The sequence below is a fragment of the Lingula anatina genome, chromosome 7, assembly GCF_051362555.1.
Source record: "Lingula anatina isolate TDL-2025a chromosome 7, LinAna3.0, whole genome shotgun sequence".
NCBI lineage: Eukaryota > Metazoa > Brachiopoda > Lingulata > Lingulida > Lingulidae > Lingula > Lingula anatina.
Genome location: NC_141773.1, coordinates 16999499 through 17021010, shown reverse-complemented (window position 1 = coordinate 17021010; position 21512 = coordinate 16999499). Strand labels below are relative to the sequence as shown.

Below are 21512 nucleotides of genomic sequence, written 5' to 3'. Positions count from 1 at the left end.
CTGCAGCTTTCATTTCAAGGGCTGCAAGTATAGCATCAACTGTGGCAAGGGCAGGTTCGTCGTGGGTTAAAGTTATCATAGCATTGTGTGTCTGCAGATGTTCGCAAATTGTTTTAAAGACTTTGTTATCCTTTCTAGTAACTGCAATATCCATTGCAGCATTGTTTATGGATTTTGCGGCCATATTGGCAATGATTAATAATGAGCACGCTGTTGTCCACGACATTCTTCGGACTTTTAATATACACATTGATAAAAACAACCTGAAAACTGCCAGCCTCGAGTTCGACAAATGGACGGATCCAGCAGGTTGGATTGATTCCGAGACTATGTTTAGACTAGCCTCCTTAGACAGTGACTCTGATATCGCAATAGTGACCCGGGTCAACATCGACTTTTCAAACGCAGCTTATGTGAAAGTGAATAAATCGACTAAGTTAGAACGAGTCGCCCTTTTGACCTACGCCAATGTAGTTTATGAAGCTGGATCAGGAGGTATGGCCATAAGACTCCCATGCAGCATATTTGGAATTCATGAAAAAGCGACAAACACACCAAATGCTCAAACAAGGGCGTTCATAGAAACAACTCCGACCAGGCAAACCTCAAGCCAGTGGACGGGGAGAACCACGGGGGTCAATTTGAACCAACGGACAAATACAATCAATGACATATCAACAAGCTTGGAATATCCGTTCAATTCAACACATTCGTTCATATCTAACACGACAACGGGACACGCCCCCACAACCACCGCCGCTCCGTTTAGCACTGAAAGCCTCACTTTGTCAACCGAATACCAAACATCGGATGTAACACAGTCTGGAGACGTGTCTGTTTTTCCGAACAACACTTTGAGAACATGTGACGTCGTTTTTTACTTACTGTACATGACAAACAAGTCTGCAATATTCTACGACTACAAAACAGAGGTCCGAAGTTCGGCCGACGATTGTAATCTTCAAAACGATATGGTCGATGTGTCTTTAGAATTTCAAACGATAATGCCGAATACCAATGTTTCTAACTGGAAGCCGAACGCTTCACCCAGCTACGAAAAATTATTCTGTGGAACTAGAAAACCGTTCCAACTTAACTATTGTCATTACAAGACGTGTGATTCCGATTCTGTGCTTAATACGTCATCCAAAAACAAAATCAAGTTCTGGGAGATACACTCCAGTGGAGGAGAGGTAGATACGTATCAGTGCTTTGACGTCGGACATTGCAAGCGGATGACTTGAGGTGCAGCAACATTAGTAACTGTAAATATAAATTAAAGGGACCGTTGACAATGAAATGTGTCGACATAGCTGGTGCGCACTCTCGATGTATGAAATCATATTTAGAGGGTAGCACGTCCTATATGCCCCCAGCATCTCTGTTTTCTACCCCACACCAGGAAAAAGCGTGCTTAGCTGATTCAGTGAGAGTCCCCGTAGAGTTAGTGTGAGGCGCTAGGTCGACAGATTTCATTGTAAACGGCCTCTACGATTTTAAAAGAGACTATATGTGTAGTATCCTAAGCTATGGTACAAAAGCTGAAAAGGTTAAATGTCTATATGTATCAAATGGTTCAATAATTTTCATCAACAGGTATCATCTACTCATTTAATTATGAATTCCACAAAATTTAAAATTCAACGCAAATGTACATACACTAAAAAAGGGATAAAAATATTCTACTTTTTTTTTGATGAACTGGAAATTTTAACCCGTCTCCAGATCTTTATTTACATAAGATGTATATTTTATGCAGTGAAGTGTAAATTCTCACTACACAGGTTTTACTGAATATATGGATAAGTTTATCACTCAAGCTTTAACATATGTGTAGCGTTTCAATCAATTAACGAAACTGGTGGCAAAATAGTTCGCATAAGTGAAAGGCATTGTCGTTAAGATAAAATGATGTAGTCAAGTATTGTCCTGAAATGAAATCGCTGATCATTACGAGCACATGAAATTGAAATGTGTTTTTGTAACCGGAATTCCCTTTCTACTAACTGATAGATAGTCAGCAACAAGGAATATCTGCCTGTAAATTTGGAAATAAGAATCGCTATCCCGTAGTACTTATCCAACTGAAGAAAAAACACGTTCTCGATGTGCAATTACTGCATATCCTTATCTATGCAGTTATATGCCCCAGGATATCACTTGATGTGTTTATTGAATGGGTTAGGTATATATTTCTAATTAATCCACCGAGTCCAGTTTTGTAAGTAAAAGCAGCGGTAATTACAGCCAGTTATGATTTTGATTGTTCCATTTCTCCAGCAATATGCACTTTGGGAGACTTTTGGATGTTTTTGAAGACACCTGGAGTTTGAGATAAAGATGGTGTAGGGGGCGTATCCAGCACGTGTTACTGCATCATTTTTCAAGTGTTGCTGCTGTATCTTTGTTGACGCGTCTTCTACATATCTGCACATACGCCCCGTCTTTTTTCGGTATTCATGTATCTAGAATAAGGGCCAGCTTAGGAAATTTATTCAGAATCGGCAATGTTGAATTCCGTTTTATTAATTATTTAAGCCTTATTATGAAAAAAAATCCAAAATACAACCAACTTATCACACATGCATAAAGTATAGGTTATCAATAAAAAACAATTTTACAAAATGAATATGAATGAAGATTAGGCGAAGCATAACATTTTGTAAAGAACACACATGAGGCCAAAAATATGTACGGCCTTGTGCCAGAACGTGCCTGGACATCTAGATACCTCTTTGTTTACAACAAATATTTTGCTTTGTCCCTTTAGTTTTAGTTTTAATTTAGACAGATATCCACATGGCCGTTTACGATAAGGCGACTAACACCCAACAATAAAAAATCAAATAAACTATCTTACGGTTTATGTTTCTTGGAAGTTGGTCACTGGTCACTTCAGGTGGGTCCTATAATGAAGTTGACGAAACCTCAACTTGCTACATCTATTTAAAGTCAGTGATGATGAACTTGGTTGGGATCCTTCATTATGAAGGTAAATAATAAAAGCCAAGAAATATATATATATATATATGTGAAAGAGCCGAGAGTGGGTCTCGGGGTGGAATGACAAAGACTAAGTCGACTTTAGGTTTCTGCGGTTTATTCTCATACTAAGATAAGACAAGACCTAAAATAACAAATAATAATAATATATTTCCAACGTATGCACAGCTAATTGTCGACAAAATCTACTAATATCTTTCCAATATACGTCATTAACAATGATATAACACATTTGCACAGTAATGTAAGAATATTACGTAATTGAGATGTAATGTGACGAACACTATTTGTCTCTTGATATCCATACATACAAAATGAGTGACATAAATAACATCATAGGTCGCATTCAACGATCTTCTCAATTTAATGTACGATCTCAACTACCGCATTGACTCACCCCCAGCGGAGGCTATACACTGTCACTTCTTCCGCTCAACTAGGCATTGGCTTTATAAGTCCTGAATGCAACATAAGCAAGTCTTAGCACCACTTACAAAGTATTCTAACACATACGTGACATATAGAGGCTAGTCGTAAATCTCACACTTACGTTAAATGGAATTTAAACTATAAAATAAGATAACAAAATAAAAACTACAGCTAGTATGATTTATCAATGCACTTAGATACGGCGAGCAATCCGCACGCGACACGGCAATGCAAACCTAGCCACAACCGCACTCGCGTCTACTAGTGACCCATTACAATTACATAATAGCCTGAGCGCCTATGTTCTTGCTAAAGCAAAGTTATCAATTGAAATATTAATAAAACGCTTAAAAATCCTTCCCATTAAAACATTGTAAAATACAACGCACATACTATTACTTTACTAACAAAAGTAAAAAAACTCAAAGTTACGATCTACGTCGCAACTGACGTGAAGCGCATTTCTCATAAAATCGGCCAAGTCGCTAACTATGCTATGCCACATAAGTCTCTTTTAACTTATTCTAAACAATATATAAGTAACTAAACGTAATTTATAAATGACAATGTACATTTTACACTTGCGCCTTTCACTAAAACGGAGCGGAATCATTGCGTAACATATCCATTTCACTAAAAATAACGTAAGTAAAAGCAACATTCTTATACATAGCAATTCTATAATTATTACTGTCGGGAAATACATCTTGTATATGGCTTACTTGGTATCTACTGAAATCTGCGTCGCAAAAGACAACGTGCACAAAAGACGTGTTGCGCCTTCGTCGTTCTGCGGCAAAAGAGGGAGAGGTCGACAGCGTGGTTGCACACAAGGAAAATACGCTGACCAATAAACTAATCAAACGGCTCATCAAGGGGGATCAGGCCACCCTTGCCGCTCACGGGTCAAGTAACGAGCCCATCAGCTGACCTCTACTTAAAACAAAACGTTAACGATCTACTTAAATATGAAAAATCTAAATGATACATGTACATTTACTACGCAATACAGAGAAAAGGGGAAAAAAATAAAAAAACGGGATAGTGCGAGGTTAGTGTGCCACTTAACTCTTATATATATATATATATATATATATATATATATATATATATATATATATATATATATATATATATATATATATATATATATATGAAATTTGTTAAGAATAGGTGTCTTACGTTATATTACGTATTACTTATGATAATTCACGCTTTTATAAATGTAATAACAATTACATATGACCTATTGCCCACTATATATTGTGTAAACTATAGTCATAATCATTGCTTTATTGTATTCAATTTTCAGTTTCATGAATAATAATGTTTGTGTTTAGTATTTGTTTATAAGTTATGATTTATTACATGGGTATATAATTATTATTCTCTATTTTCGGAGATTCTGACGGACTTGTTCATAACTTTTTTATTGATGACAGAATTGTCGCCTTTGATAATTTACGTAAACCTATAGTATATATATAGAGAGAGAACTGAATTTTCGGATAAAGTTATCATCTGATTTGGTAAATGAGTAAATTTTGATTATTTTGTGGAAGGTTTGATTCTAAAGATGAGCAGTTGGAGTTCATGAAGTCGATTGATTCTGCTCATTTTCTGATGATATCAGAAGATTACATGGTAGATATGCTGCATAAGATACCATTAAGCATTAGTAAATGAACTATGCAAGCGATTTATTACGGAATGTTACAGAGTTGATTATAGGCATAATATTCTCACTGCGACGCTTAAATGTTGGTGTTTTTTTTAGTACTGTAATGATTCCCTAATGCGTGATGGTTGAGATTTGACATGTGAATTATACTTGAATTACGATGACCTATTTATTGAAATCGTAAGAAATGGAAGTAGTTATGTTCTTACAAATAGTGTTTTGGCACAATGTCTTATTTGTGAATAGATCGAACTATCGATTAATGCATATAGGCCTACAGCATAGATTTATGTCATGTGATGAACAATAATTTGTGAATTTGATGTTATTTAGCATTTGCTTTGCTTTGCTTAAAAAAAAAAGATGAAAAAGGAGTGCATACGTTTGGAAATTGAGGACGAACTCTTGGGAGAAAAGGGTGTATGTTGTAACCTTGATAGCTTTCATGTGCATCTTCACTAACTGCAAGTAATAATAAAAGGGGAATCAAATAAGTAAGACAATAGGGATTTATTGAGTGCAAATTCAATTTCCTTAAAAGTCGACAGGTGCAGAAACTGTTTCAGAGTTACAGAAAGACGGATCAGGCCAATGCCACGTTTACTTTTATTTGCCTGGTTAATTTTACATTGTGCTTTCTGACATGTGCATAACGCACACCAACTGAGTTTTGCATATGATCCAAGTATATTAGATATATTTTATTGAAAACAAGGGTCTTAGAAATTACTTGGTAAGGAAATGTTGGATGAAGGAATGCAACATGAGAACGGTTAATTTCTTGTTATCACCCAAAAGATGATGTAACGAGAGCAAATGAATTTGTAGGAAAAGTAAGATGGTGAATAAACGTTTGAAAGCTCCAACTCCAACTTGTCGTCGTTGTCACTATAGTAATATGTACTGCAATCATCTAGATTTAACGCAGTCTATCTCTGTCATCCTGTGGTTTTGTCAACGGACTTAACTTGACACCCCTGGAATGAAAAAAACTTTTTATTACGTCTTTAACTCGCTTTAGAAGAACGCTTTCATTTTTAAAACGTTTTCAAGTCCGATACCAAGCCGCTCTTGGACGTTTTGGGATACTTAATTACGGCGTCTTCGATTTGGTTGTTAAATACTAGATGTATTATAATTAAATTTTTCATATTGTCTTCCCAGACCTTCACGGCAGGCGGAAATAGACCTGTCAACAGGGAGGTGCATGGGTAGGGGTGGAGCTGACCCTGGGAGTTGAGGATTCTCTTTTTTCATAGAATAATTAAGTAAAAACAAAATTAAAAAAGAAGAACAAAAAAACGTCTTTTCGTCGATACTTAAAATAACCATTCATGAAAACAAATTTGTTTTGTTGTTATTAAGATGTTTATTATCAATAATCAAAACCTAGGTATTGCCATAAATATCCATGATGTAGAGTCCCTGGGGGTGGGGGGTGGGGGTGGCTACTGTTGACATGTGGCGAAGTGCTGGGATATGCAATGACTACCCATTGACAATGTCTACTTTAATTTGTGCAACGGCTACTTTGGTAGATATAAAATATTTCAAGAGTGTTATCTGTTTATCTGATATGGTAAAAAGTTCAACTGCATGTATAGTATTATTAAAAATCGAAAAGCAAAAAACAAATATAAACAATTTTGCTCTTAATCTGGAGCAAAGATGTACAAAAATACTGATATCAAAGAAGAAAGAGAAGAAGAGAAGTTGAAAAGAATATTGTTTATAATAAGAATGATGTAGTGTGTAAAAGCAGTGTGAAAATGAAAGTAATCCACGCATTCTGCATTTTTTCTAAAGCAAACCAAAGAAAGAGACCCATAGTCTCAATTACTAGAATAGAACATGTATGTAAAAAAACCCCGGAAAAGTACTCCTTGGACATAACTAATTCGTTATTATGTCCAAGAGTACTCGGAGAGCACATATCTCCTCTATGGCAGTTCATTGTTTTTTATTAATATCAATATTTCATTAATTAGTTATCTATTAACTAATTAATCAAAAAGCTAATTAATTAACTAATCCATCAGTTTATTTATTTCTAAACTCAATTCTCATTACCTTTAATTATGCATTAATAAACTTACTAATCAGCTAAACGAAAATTATTTTCTATAATGAGTTAATTAAATAATAATTAACTAACTAATTAATTATTCTATTATTAACGACCAGAACTTAACCTGCTGCTGGCAAATCTTGAAAATTTCATCCAAAAACCTACATAACTTTTGGCAAAACGTTGCTAACAGACAAACAGACTTCATTAATTTTAGTTAAAATTATAATTAAAATTCGCATATTGATAAATGGATCAATGGATTATCATTTCTTACTTGATTTTCTCCTTGCAGTTGCCTAAGCGTTTCAGCAAAATCCGTCCACAGAAATTTTGCAGATTGTTGTAAACAGAGAGATAGGCAAAACATAAACTGGTAGTTTCTGAAAAGAAAATTTAATCCGTCCACAACCTTTTCCATAACGTTGCTTCCAGACAAACGGATAGATAATAAAAAAAGGAAGTAAAAAGAAAGAGGGGGAATTATTCACCAGTGTTAATTATAGACAAGCATAACTTATAGCTGAACATCCTTCGCTTGAAAAGGCTTTATCCCGATCTCAATATTCATACAAAAATTTTCTGATCAGAGTAAGTTATTGCTCAATTGAACTGTGCCGCATCTAGCCTTTTTCTTTAAAGTTCAACCGTTTGCAAATGAGTTACATGTGATACTTATTTATATGGTGATAATATCATCTTGTTGATTATAGGCCTATACTTGTCGTACTGTACATTTCTATAAAGAGAATATATGCTGGTGCGCTTGTCACAATTTCTCTGTGATTTATATACCCGTATATATATTTTAAAAAAATAACAATATGCAGTTTTTTATGTCCAAGCATTAAGTGAGGTAACAATGTAAGACAAAATGGGGGTGGGGGGCATACTTGAAGTCATATCCAAGGCAACCCCTTTTGTATCATTAGATAGGAAGCTAAGCTGACGAAAGTACTCTGTTTAGCCATTCGAAAGGAATCTGATAGGATATGAAATAAAAGAACCTGCAGGCATGTATCACCTTTTGCACCTGTCTGAATTTATTTTATATTGTCATGTAATCGCATTTGTTACAGTGACGCACAACTTCATGGCCATAAGCCATGTCAAATGTGACCTTACAACTGAGTCACAGCTAGAGAATTGAAATGCATCACATGTAGCATAGTATGACAATGATATACGTATCATCGCTGTATATATATATTTCCCTATCTACAACCACCCAGTCGGTTAGTTATACTCAGGTCGGATAGTTTTTCTTTCGATTTATAAGGTTGAGGATGACGTGGATGTTGACAGCAGTTCTCGTGGTTTATTTAATTTGCCCGACCACGGCTAAAACACCAGTTGTAGCAAGTAGCGGACTTACAGCCGAGGGAATACAGGGCATGAGTACGTTGCTGAAGCCCAAAGACATTCTTAGCCAATCTCATGACGTGAAATTTAAAACATGGAGCAAGGGACGCATTGAATGCTTGGTCGTTGATATGGTATTTGACCGCGCGTGCGGGCAAGGCAGCATTAGGACAAACAGAGCTAGTCGACACCGTAGCCGCATACTGGACGTATTTGGACACATCTCAGGGTTAAAAACTCTGTTGCAGAAATACAGCGTCGTCGCACTGAATGCTCAGCTAAAAGATCAAGGAGAAGAAGACGAGTCCAATAAGGAAGCATCGCAAAGTAATCTGTGTGAAAATCTAACCAAGTTGAGAATGCGTCACTGTCACTCTGATAATATCAACTCATTGGGGAAAGCTTCGACTATCGGTGGTTCCCATCTCAGAAAACGCGGTCCGATTATCGAAAAGAATACCGAACCTGTCACAACTAAATTTGACAAAGCAGAAAAATATTCAGCAAACCTAATGAAAACCCGGGAAATTAAACGCCGTGTCAGGCGGAGAAGCCCTCCTCCCCCTACCCCCGGGCCTTCTCTTCAGGAAATATTGGCGCTTCTGGAAGCGAACAGAGGGAATTCCGGATTCGGAGGCCTACCACGCTGGAGACGGTCCGTGAACAGCTTGGATTAAATTCCAGCGTCCAGAAAAACATACAAAATCATTATCAGAAGAAATAGCACGTATGAAGTTAACTTATTTACTCAACTGTATGGATTACATGTATCTTTCAACAAGTTTGTTAAAACATGCATATAGAACCTTGACACACGTTGAATTTTGAGACTAAAAATATCGGTTCTCGGAACGTAACTTAAAACGGACGATGGTGGGTGGTTGAACTGAGAGAGCTTGTTTATTCAAAAGAAGACAACAGATAAGTTGAATACGCTTTGTACATTTCTCTTCACTCAGCTGAAAATAACATTAAAAGTGAAGAATGACATTTCATCATTTCACTTGAATGGCATGAAAGAGTCGTATTATAGTGTGGTTTATTTTCATCTAACTTATTCTACAGATAAGTTCTTTCCGCCATTGCATGTTTCATATTGAATGTCACGAGCATACAAAATGGAATAACAGGATGAAAGAGGATGTATGGAGTGGCACATTTTCATTTGGTTTTAAGTAAAGGGGGAGGGGAGGGGGGAGTCGAACTGAATTGCCAGAGAAAAAAAAAAACAAAAACAATTTTGAGGTGATAGCATGGGTTTCTTGCTTTTTTTTAAAAATTCATATCACGAATATTTAGCATGGATCTAATCAAATTAATTCATATACGTGTTTCATTCAGATTTTTAAGAAATAAATCTTCATACCAGGCGAAATTTTTTGGCAGGAAATACCCCATGAAAAACATATTGATAACACCTTGGATGCCTTAATACCCTGTGCAATATATTTATTATCTTTATGTTTTAGCTGTTTATTTATTTCATTTTATCTATCTTATGTTATTGCTTTACCATTGTAACGTCTACGGGATATTTTTAATGGATATTAGACTTTCAATAAATATATTATCGGTATTATTACCCTGCGCCAATGTATGTTCATTTCAACTTCTTCATTCATTTATTTAAAATAACCCTTATATTCATAACAAGTTATCCGGGTTATATTTTCCCTTCCAACATAAATACATTCCCGTCGGAACGAAAGCATCAGTCCATGATCTCGAATTTCGCCTTTATCTTTACGACTCTGAAATGTTCCCATTCACATGTTTAATCTATGTAAAGGTCATCAACCACAAAATTATCCTTCTTTCAAAGCCATAACTGGTGTACAATGCCTCCAGCCTCCTATTTATTCAAAGCATGACCTTGTCAGTATAAAAGAAATTGTAGGCGTCTTAATGAGATCTTTCATAATTTTTATTTTTAAAAACATGTAACTGATGTAAGGCCCTTTCTCATCGAGCGGTACAATTTTCAATATCGCACCAATCTGAATGCTACAGGGAGGGGGGTAAGTTTTTTTCTTTCACGAACTCCTAGCTGCCCATCAAAATGAATCCGGGTAAATGGCGGTGTCGGGCAGGGGATTCGTTTGGGTGACTCTCTCACGTAACTGGTGCGGAAAAAATTGTTCACGATTTCTCGTTCAGCAACATGAACTGTTACCGTAAACCTGTCATTAGACTAGGTATATGTTATTGTTAGTATGAACTGAGTGACTGAAAACCATCACGACCTTAACATGACATACATTTCGCTGTCACTTATAATTTATACCTGTCAGTCAATTTTAATACACATCAACTTGGTCTCATTATTTCTCCCTCAATTATATGTAAAAATTCCAGCAAAACAGAAAAGTGCACACGATTAACTAAAAGAAGCATCTGTGAATATCACATTTAAAATCTATGCATGGCCCAAACAGAGGTTATACACGTAATCTGGCTATGAGTTTTGAGATCATTCAAAGAGCTAGACAGGGCACATCACCATTTGTCCGCCATATAGGTACGTCTCAGACGTGTATTTTAATGATAACTGCCAAACAAAGAAAAACTATGTGTAAAATTATTTTCAAAAGAGACACCAAAATTATTGTCTGAAGTTCAAGACAAATAATCTGACGTCTATAATAACTTAAAGGTATAATCTTGATGACTTGGTGTCTTAAAGGGTATAATTATATATTATCTGAAGACTATTTTTCCGGTATGGAACTAACTACCAGTACTTGCATGACCGCGTATTTGGTAAGCGTGACATTCAAAACATTTTCATGCCATTCCCTCATTTTTTTTCTGGTGCATTTTGGTTATTTCGAGATTCACTTCTATTGTTGAAATATGTTTTGAAATGACACTTTGTTCAACAAGCTTAAAATATGCTGCTTTACTTTCTTGTTATTCGCCATACAAACTGTACCTACTTAGGCAGACGTTCTTATTTTGGCATGACACATGACATAGCTACAGCTTATATGATGTAAGCAAATATAGTATGACACAAAATAAAAGTTGACATAAGACACCCAGGAATGAATAAGAAAAAAAAATTGATAGTTTTAACTATGTTCCTATGCGTCAAAGTTCATCCTTGTTTACGTCAGAGTCATTTTCGTCACTATCACTATCACTGTCAGCGTTCTCCTCCACAGCTTCCGCTTCCTCATCTGGAACGTCCTTAATGTCGTCTGCTTTAGGTGCCAAAGGTATGGACAAATCCTCCAACTCACAAACACCTAAAATAAGATTGTATAAAATACTTGGTTGAAGGTCACATCCCTGTAAACAGGCATGTTTTTATTGATATACAGATTGACAGAAACATAGTTGATGGATCCTTAGTCATTAATAACTACATGTATGTTTTATTATCTTATCTAGACATCAATTTTTTGCAACAGAAGGCATATTTTTATTCGAGTCACTGACTATTGTAATAATGTTCACCATATCAGTGACCTATTATTGAAAGAAAGAGCAATCAATTTCCATTTCCTCTCTTGAAATGTTAATGTGAACCAAGATTTTAGTCTTTAAATAGGGAACAGGTTAGACATTTCCACTGACATAGTCAACTTATTTATGGAAAATGTAAATAAAATTTAGTGCATGTAGGTTTATGTGACACATGCATATACACTTTAATTTTTGTGTCTGCTTTAACTGTACAACCTGTAATCATAGACCCTGTTCCCATACCTAGATCGACCGAGCAAGATCAACCCATCTCCCAAGGGTTCTTGGTAAATTACATTCAGCTGAAGTGGCTCTGATGTCTGGCACACCTACTGAAGCTGTTAGAGGGTAATTATCTATCATTTAGCAGCTGCAGTAGGCGTGTCAGACATCTAAGCCACTTAATCTAAATGCAATTTAACTAGAATCCCCTTGGAGATGGGCCGATCCTGCTAGATCAATCTATGTGGGAATGAGGTCATACATTTTGCTGTCAAACTGTAGCTACAGCAAATTAATGAGAAGAATAACATCTCCCTGTACTATGCTGGTATATTAAATATAGAACTGTAGGTCATATAATGTGCTGGTACATATCTATATACAATACTATATACATACAAGTGTGCGTGGGTGCACATACGTGTGTCAAGTTTCATATTTTCTTTCATGCTTTCTGACTCTTTTAACATATCTATAAAGTGTCACACGACAATATTATAATGGTCTTCTGTTGGAGACATTATAAAGAATGGTCTAACACCCCATTTCCATAGATTAGATCGACCTACTTTAGATCGACCTAACTCCCTGGGGGTTCACGCTAAATAGCTGTCAGCCGGGCGGACACGAAGGTTAATTACCTCCTTACAGCTTGTAGTAGGCGGGACGGACATTTAAGTCGGATTATCTGAAAGTAATCTAGTGAGACTCCCCGCGGGGATAGATCGATCTAAAACCTATGGGAATAGAGCCTAAGTGTCAAATTCAAAATTTTTATGCTGCTGTCATACCTACCAGTTATATCTACACATAGCTTTTGTTCTGCATCTCCATCTTCTTTGGAAAATATTTTCAGCATGTCATCTTCATGATCCTCTATAAAAGACTCGCACTGGAAAGTTAAATAAGTTTGTTATAATTTCATGAAAGACAGTTCATAAAATATGTGCAGCAGGTTGTTACAACTGGGCTTATCTTTATTGGCCATTTTTTTTTTGGCCTCAGCAAGCTAAACACACACACACACACACACACACACACACACACACACGCAGGAAAATGCTCAACTACATGTATCTAGCCTAGACACCTCCTGACACATGTACTTACAGCAAATTTCAGAGATTTCTGGGAATCAGCACTAAGCACAACATTGGTCAGGGTGACCGAGTCTCCCGGAGACCTGGCAGCTGTCCTCACAAACTGGACATTGTTTGTTTTGGAGTCTCTGGACTGTGCATAGTCTTTGGATTTTTGGCATATATTTTCAAACAGTTCTGTGAGATGGATCTCCGACCTTGCATATGGGATCTGAGGATGAAGAAATGGATTGCAGATGTCTGATAGAGAATAAAATGCATTTTTAAAAATTAGTAACATGTTTCTATATCTTTTCATCTTCAAATTAATTTCTTGAGCAGCCTTCTTTGTTCTTACAGACAATAAGAAACCAATCCTAACCCCGAGGTGATTATAGATGACCCTTGTCATCTTTGATGGAGGAACAACACATATAATAATAAAACGAAACATTACGAACCTGTAAACTTTTTAGTTAATACCCTGATTACTGAGAATTTGGACAAAAATGTCCTTCATTTCACATCACTTTAAAATTTTTAACTACACAGCTACTACACGATGTTTACAATATATCATACTGGTGCATATAGCATATATAGTTTGAAAAAAACAATTAAGGCTTGTTAGAATCTTAAAATATCAGAGAAAAATTGAATAAGCTATAAAAACGAGGTGCCACAGATCTAAACAGTTACCTCACGTGTCCCTTGGTTTCCATTAGGATCTACTCTGAAACTTCCCACTTGGACTTTTTTCTTTGGGTCCTCTTGGCTGATAGCCCAATTCACCTGTGTGGCAAAGAGAGGAAGGAAGAAATCAGTGGAAAAAATAATCTGTACCTAAATAATATGAGACTTGTGTATCAAAATTTTAGCTAACTATTTTAAAACTATATCAAAGCATATAACTTGTTTTTGAATTTTATTACTGTATTTTAGTTATTTTTTAACTTTAAAATCTGTTATTTTTCTTTATAGTCAATCAGTAACCAATTAAGATGTAATTTTACATTTAGACCAAATAGTATACCCCCTACCCTGAACAAAAAAAAATTAAAGTAAAACTTCATGGGCGTAACTAGGCATACGCACGGATGCACTGTGCGTACAATTTTTTGGTCAACCATGATATTATTTTATATAAATTTAGTGTTTTTTTCACGGAATATAAAAGAAAATCCTCTTAATTGGAGGGTTCAGTGGCCCTCAACTCTTCTGTACCCTCTTTCTTGAGAAAATCGAACGCATTCTCGCTGGCGATATTTATCTCAGGTAAAAATCTGCCTGAGTGTTATTTTCAAAGAGCAGCTCTCACAACCCTGGGGGCACTAGATAAAATCTAGACCCAGTTTTAAAAAGGAGCTAGAAGAACTTTTCCTGCAAAGCTTCAAAGAATTTTGACACGGACTTGACCCAGCTTACCCCTCCAAACTAACAGGGTGACATCGGCAATTTTTACAAACAAATAATTAAACTTAGATGTATCAGAGCTCTGTCGTGTCGTACAATTGGTTGTTTTTGGGAGCCATGAATCCACATGTAACGTGAATGAAACCGTATGTTAGTTCAACTCAGAGGTGGATCCAGGATTATTCGAAGGGGGTTCCACATATGCGAAGCTAGCCTCCTTTTAAATAAATATACCGTTCTGGGTAATAAGAATATTGAAACTTTTTTAATTGCGAGAATATTTCTGACTAATTGATAATTTTAGCATTAATGGAAATTAAGCTGCGATGTGTGATACATATGCTGTAATTACGTTGTCCTTCATCTCTTGCGTTAGTCTACATTTTGCTGGGAATTTTAAAAATCTGTGCGTACAATTTTTAAAGGTCTGGTTACGCCCCTGAACTTTAAAGTAAAGAAATAAAATCCTGATCATGTATCTGCAGAAAAATTATGTTATATGAAATAAAAAATGACAAAATTCCTGACCTCATCTACAATCACTCTGCAAGCTCCACACTGTGTTTTCTCCTTGGCTGCAGCTAGCAAGCAGTGGATGATTGTTGATAGGAGAAATATGGTCCACAACAGCACTTTTATCCTTTCCATATCTACTTGTAATGTATTTAGTACATGGGTCTGGAAATAAATTCAATACATATGTGAACTCAGTTGAAGATCTAGTGAATGTCAGTTCAAGTTACCGGCCTCCATGAAATGAATAATTATGTTTTTCTACTTTTCATTCAGTAAACATAACAAAGGTAGATCTAATAAGGATAAATTGTTAAGACAGAACTGACAAATGGTAACTATAATAAGTTACTATGCTAAACTCTGATCAATAGAGAGTACCGGTAAGCTATTGCTGGCGATAGCCTTTGCAATGACTTCTCTGCTACTAATGCTTATAAAATATGACTCTCTTATACATGTAAATTGTATGGCTTAAGTTATGCAATTCCTCCAGGTTTGACTTTGAACAACTCCACTGACTACTCTGTCACTTTGCTTCTACATGTACAGTACGACATTATCGTCAGAGTTCAGCTCTTCAAACGTTCAATTCAGCATAAAAGAATTTTAAAAATATTTAAAGTAAAGTAAAAATGTATACATTAAGCATTCCTGCTATACTTGTCACTAACCTTCCTAAACGTCACTCATATATTTAGATATGAGAAGTAAGCATGAAGGAACTTACTGTCCAATATAATTTGGACACATTGCTTTGGTAAACCTCGTAATCGAAATAGGTCAAGCAAAATTAGGTCACATGTGAAAACGTGTTTGATGTGGAAAGACACTGGAATGCCCTCCTTACAGTTACACCTCTTTTTTAACGGGTAATCGTATAAAATCGATTAGTCATCGGCGAAATACAAGGTCAGATATTTTCATATTGTCGCTGATGTAATGATTGTGATGACAAGGTTCCGGGAATGCTGGAGTGAGAAAAGACGTTGTTTGTAGGCCATCGGCATCGTACAGTACAAGCATATATATGGGATTCTGTGTCCAGTCAAGTTAGTCTTTGTATTGCAAGTGGTGGGTGGAATGCATACAAGGCGTTCTTTGACCATTGACCAAACTGGAAATCTAGGAATTAGTTGTATCATTGAGAGCCTACTGGAAATGTGAAAATTCTTGCAGAAATATTGTCTTCCTCAGAAAATTATGCAGAAGAGAATGTGTGTAATAATTTCCCAAGCAACACACCAGACAAGGTCTTACTTGACAAGGAATGTTTCTCAGAAACAGAGTTACTTTATTCCTAATCAGCAACAATTGCCTACATCATCGAACAGTGTTTCGATGAGAAAGGACAATATTCTCAAGAGTGATATAGGTAGAAATGTTTATATAATGCAAAAACGGTCGCTGTGCACAAGAGTCAGGCACAGGGTTGTTAAACCAGGAACTGTGGGACCAGAAAGATTAGTAAGTTAAATACAAATCTGTACATTAATTAAACCACTACATACACTAATGTATACAACAATAAACTGGTTTGTCTACAGGACTTTATGATGCAGTGTTATACATGTACCGGTAGAACAATAAACCAAGCTGATGTGTGGTGTTTGCCATTTCACCATATAAACCTCTCTCTCTCTTTCTCTCTCAGAAATGCAATAGACTACCTTTATATTAATTCACAGTCTTTAATAGTGTATATGTCTGCAGGTACCCCGTCACATCCCAAGACCTTCCTATGTGTCAGAGACTTGGACCCCTGGTCAGAGTGGCATCATCATAAAAAATGAGAGACAGATAGCAGGGATTTGGGAGGCGTGTCAAGTAGCATTGAATGTACTAAATCTGGCTTCCAGGCAGCTTACAGTGAGTATATAATGGATAATAATATAGGTACAATGTTACCAGACCATGCTCTTTATTCTGGTGAAGATGAATTTTACTTGTACAGTAGCTATAGTTACAATTACATAAATTAGTGTAGCATTATGCATGAAACATGACTAAATCTGCCAAAACTAGAGAGGTTAGTAGGTTGGTTAACTGTGAATAATTTGTTTCAGGTTGGTATGACAACAGATGACATAGATAATCTTGTCCATGAAACCTGTATAGCATATGGAGCCTATCCCTCTACTCTCAGGTATAAAGGTTTCCCTAAATCTGTGTGCACTTCAGTCAACAATGTGGTGTGTCATGGCATACCTGATAACTGCCCCCTTGTGGATGGAGACGTCATCAATATTGATGTTACCGTGAGTAGAAATATTTATTAATTTAGCTTAAAAGTGTACACAAGCGATAACAAGTACACGATATACATGTAATATATGTCAGTCACAATAAAGAATGTAAAGACACTGTGAAAAAATGTACTTATACTAAGTACTCGCATATTTTGTAAAATTTAAAATTTCAAAGTTTAATTAACTGAAATTATGTTCAAAATTAAGAATTTAGCCTATTTAACGTTTATTAGGTGTACTACAAAGGTTTCCATGGTGATGTAAACAAGACATATCCCATCGGTTCAGTGGATGAGGAAGGGCTCCACCTGGTGAGAATGGCAGAACATGCCTGTGTGACTGGTATACAGGCCTGTGGACCAGGGGTGAAATTTGCTGAGATTGGCAAAGCTATTGAGTGAGTAACTGAAGACAATAAAACCAAGATGGAGTGGATTTCTTCAGTATGAACACACTTGTAACATATGATATTTATCTGAAGTGTGTAAACTGAACTATACCCCATCACTCTGTATATTGGAGAATTATACTGTCATTGAACAGTTAATTAACTAACTGGACTGTTTTAAATCAAAGTCAGGTGCCACTAGGGTGCCTTCTTAGTCATATATGCAATAAAATTTAAACAATGTGATATACTTATATCCTTTGGTATTCAAAAATAACTGTATACAGATGCTAGGACTATTACTTCAAATGTTTCACATTTCATTGTATAAAATGCATTTTTGTTTATAGTTCATAAGTTCCACTACCAATATAAACATTAATTTTTTGCTATATTGTGTTACAGACCAGAAATGAAAGAAGCAGGGTTGACAGTAATTCCACTGTTTTGTGGACATGGTATTGGGGAAGACTTCCACGAACCTCCAGATATTTATCACATTGGTAAGAATATCATTATATATATGACATCAGCTGGAGTCACTGAAGAAATTCAAGAAACAATAAATTGTTTAAATTATGTTTTGCTGTTAATGAAATTGGTTATTAATTGTTTATTTCTGATTGTTAAAGTAATCAACCGCATATCCAACACAATTTTCTTTTTTCAGTCCAAAAATGAAAAAAAAAAGGTTTTGAAACTATTAAATACATAATGGCAAGTGTATTTTTGCCGATACATATTTGAAAGTTTAATGTTTAAAATTTTTTTAAATTGTAGCCAATGAAGAAAGTGTAGAGATGAAAGAAGGAATGGTGTTTACTGTTGGTAAGTTAATGGCACACAGAAAATAGGCAATTTTTTACAGTGTGTCAGAGACACATGCTGGACTCAATATTCACCAGAATTTTTTTCCTGATGTAGTCTTTGTATGTGCATATAGAACCATTGCCAGCTAAATTGTGTAGTGAGATTGTTTTAATGTATTAGGACATTGAGATGTTGAAAATATTTATTTTGCCTGACATTCATTTTGAAGTTTGTAAACTGCTCTGGAAACTCACTTACAAGTATATATTTTCAGCTATTGTTAGAATGCTGATAGAAGGAGGTGAGTTTCCAGTGAAAGACTGGGGGTGGGGGTGGGGGTGGGGGGGTGGTAGTGGATGGGATGAGATGGGGTGGGGGAGGGGTGTAGGATAAAACAACTAATTGATGTCCTGTAGCTCAAAGTTGACAGTCAATATTTTCTTCGTTTTTTTTTCCTAAGAGCCAATCATTTCAGAAGGAGGGAGTAATGTGGAGTTTCTAGAAGATGGTTGGACTGTTGTAACGTCAGATGAAAGTCGAACAGCCGCCTGGGAACACACTGTAGTGATCACAAGGGATGGAGTGGAGGTGCTGACATTATAGGGGAGCTGTCACGCAATGCCATGTGCATCAACTTAACCTATCAGTATTTGGCCAGCAGAAAGAACCCAGATAGCAAGATACATATGTAACATGCATGTAACAACCAAGGATATATATATTGTTGGTACTTGGATCACCAATAATTTTATATCACAGGAGATACAGGTGTATCAGCTCTTTAAAAGGCCACAGAAGTGTGCCTTTTCACCGTATGTGCTGTATATTTATTCTTGTAAGTTTTAGAATACATTTGAAACAATGGAATTACCAGTTAAAAGACTGTGAGTGACCAACATTACTGCTGAGCCCTGCCAGTTTTAGCCAGAGATGACCATGGTGTTGTGGTGTGAACGCCTAAAAGATGGTTTTTATGGCATGTCTCATGCATGTCTCATGGGGTCGTCCTCACAGGAAAGAGAAAAATGTCTTTGAACAGTGTTTTGTTATTTAACACTTAACAAAAGGTGTATTCTGTTGACTGAACTGTGATTCACTAAATCGAATGTTTATTTGTTATTTAGTTTGAATCTGGAAATAAAATTATATGTAAATGAAGACAGTTTTATTTAAAATCTTGTTTTTAAAAGAAAAAAAAAAAGAAGGAATGCATATGCTAATTAAGAGAAAAAATTAATCTTAATGCAGTTAGCAATAAAGGTAAAAAAATAACAGGTTACATTAAATTTTTTCCCTATACTAGACACTGAGTCTATTAGTATTTTAAAAAATATCCTTATCATTGACTGTCCGTACAGTCGCCTTCCGGCACATCAGTCCCTATGAATGCTAAACTGATTTTTGTTTTACTTTGCAATTTTTGAGAGTCTTTTTGTAAAAATTTGCAAATACAGAAGTATCAAACATAATAATTTCTGTATTTATATACTTTCATTTTTAAATTTAAGAAAATTATCCTCTGAAAATAATGTTTCACTAGCAGTCAAATTATGCCTTTTTATGATGGGAAATCTGCCTTTTTGCTGTAAACTATACTGTATAGTAATAATGAGTCTAATTAGTAGAAATAGTTATGGGCTGAAATAGATGGGTCCTTTCTAAATAACTGGTGACTAACATCCCGACAGAAGTTTTATCAGGCGCTCATGAGAAAGTTAACCAGGTTTTACTAAACATTTTGTTAAAAATATATATTTTGGCTTAAAAAGACAGGGGTTAGTATTTTACAAATGTTCAATTGAATATTGAAAACTGTTTGTTGTTGTGTTTGCTTGTGACTGCAATGTTAGAGAGGTTGCAGTAGTGGAAAGATTGTAATACTATCCCAACTATCACACTGCAAGCCCTGCCTGTCATTGTACCGCAGAAATCAAGCACAGTGTATAAGCTTGTCTTGGGAAATTATTTATAGGTCACTTCAAAACGAGACTACGCTTTACAGGTGGTTGTAACTTTCACCAAGTTGATGCAAAACAAAAATTGTGCGGAGGGAAAATACTGCAGTTTGGGATTTCTCTGGTATTTTGTGGAGCAGCCACAAAGTGACAGAGGTGAGTACATCAACCACATTTTTACATGCTAAATTGTCTTCAGTAGATATCATGCAGTGCTAAAAATTACCATCTTTGCAAGTTGCAAGCCGACACTAGAAATTGAAGCAGGATTAACACTGAGGGTTGCCCAGGTCAGCAAAACAGTTGCGAAAGAGATGTCATCGATGCGATTTAAAAGCTAGCTTCTGTTTTTAAAATTACTGGTTGTTGCCAATATGCTGCGTAAACTACTATAAGTGCATGGTTTTCTCGTTACTTTGATAATTAATATTATCTGCATAATAGCGCTACTCAAATTAATACAGTAAATAATTGAATACCCCAGTTTATTTCACTATGGACAAATGTAAATCACAGAGAGGAACAAAACATTAAAAAGATTAATGACTTCATATTCATCAATTAGGATTATAGTAATTCTTCAGAGTTCTGTTTCTATAATCTCATAGTAGAGGACTGATACGTACTGTACTGTATACATACTTTACAGCTTTTTATTCTAAATATCAAGTTGAAATGCATGTGGTTTGTTTAATAAGGAAACATTCCATATTTTTTGTATTATCTCTATTGAAGATAGATTTGAAATTGGAATTTATATAATAAAGAAATAAGATGCCTTTTGTTTCCAAAGTACTTGTATCATCATTAGCTGTACATGTACTGTATTCTACTCAATGCCAGGAGGAGGTTTTATCTGTTCATTTGATTGC

At 35.7% G+C, this 21512-nt stretch overlaps 3 protein-coding genes across 6 annotated transcripts in view; 2 read left to right on the top strand and 1 right to left on the bottom strand.

Annotated features, from left to right (window-relative positions):
* Positions 1–9967: 9967 nt before the first annotated feature.
* Positions 9968–16021, bottom strand: LOC106167764 (protein canopy homolog 2). Of its 2 annotated transcripts, XM_013546626.2 has the most exons (6): positions 15913–16021; positions 15254–15403; positions 14012–14104; positions 13344–13544; positions 13029–13125; positions 10446–11791 (listed from the first exon to the last, which is right to left on the bottom strand). In XM_013546626.2, the coding sequence occupies exons 2-6, from the start codon at positions 15371–15373 to the stop codon at positions 11634–11636; spliced, it is 669 nt and encodes a 222-aa protein (XP_013402080.2). In that variant the 5' UTR covers positions 15374–15403; positions 15913–16021; the 3' UTR covers positions 10446–11633. The 2 variants fall into 2 exon arrangements, with proteins under 2 accessions (XP_086874589.1, XP_013402080.2); XM_087018463.1 differs by lacking the exon at positions 15913–16021 and having other exon boundaries at positions 9968–11791.
* A 28-nt stretch (positions 16022–16049) lies between these two features.
* LOC106167748 (methionine aminopeptidase 1D, mitochondrial-like) lies at positions 16050–19843 on the top strand. Its single transcript, XM_087018462.1, has 7 exons — positions 16050–16705; positions 16952–17107; positions 17305–17496; positions 17721–17884; positions 18281–18378; positions 18656–18703; positions 19146–19843. Exons 1-7 carry the CDS (start codon positions 16442–16444, stop codon positions 19286–19288), a joined length of 1065 nt encoding a protein of 354 aa, XP_086874588.1. The 5' UTR covers positions 16050–16441; the 3' UTR covers positions 19289–19843.
* An 802-nt stretch (positions 19844–20645) lies between these two features.
* LOC106179754 (protein TANC2) overlaps positions 20646–21512 on the top strand; it is a 103183-nt gene continuing 102316 nt past the window's right edge. For 2 of the 3 annotated variants that reach the window (XM_087018455.1, XM_087018450.1), the window contains exon 1: positions 20646–20796. The gene's annotated coding sequence lies outside the window, so the exon portion shown is untranslated. The remainder of the gene's footprint in view (positions 20797–21512) is intronic. The other variant, XM_087018453.1, reaches the window with a different exon arrangement.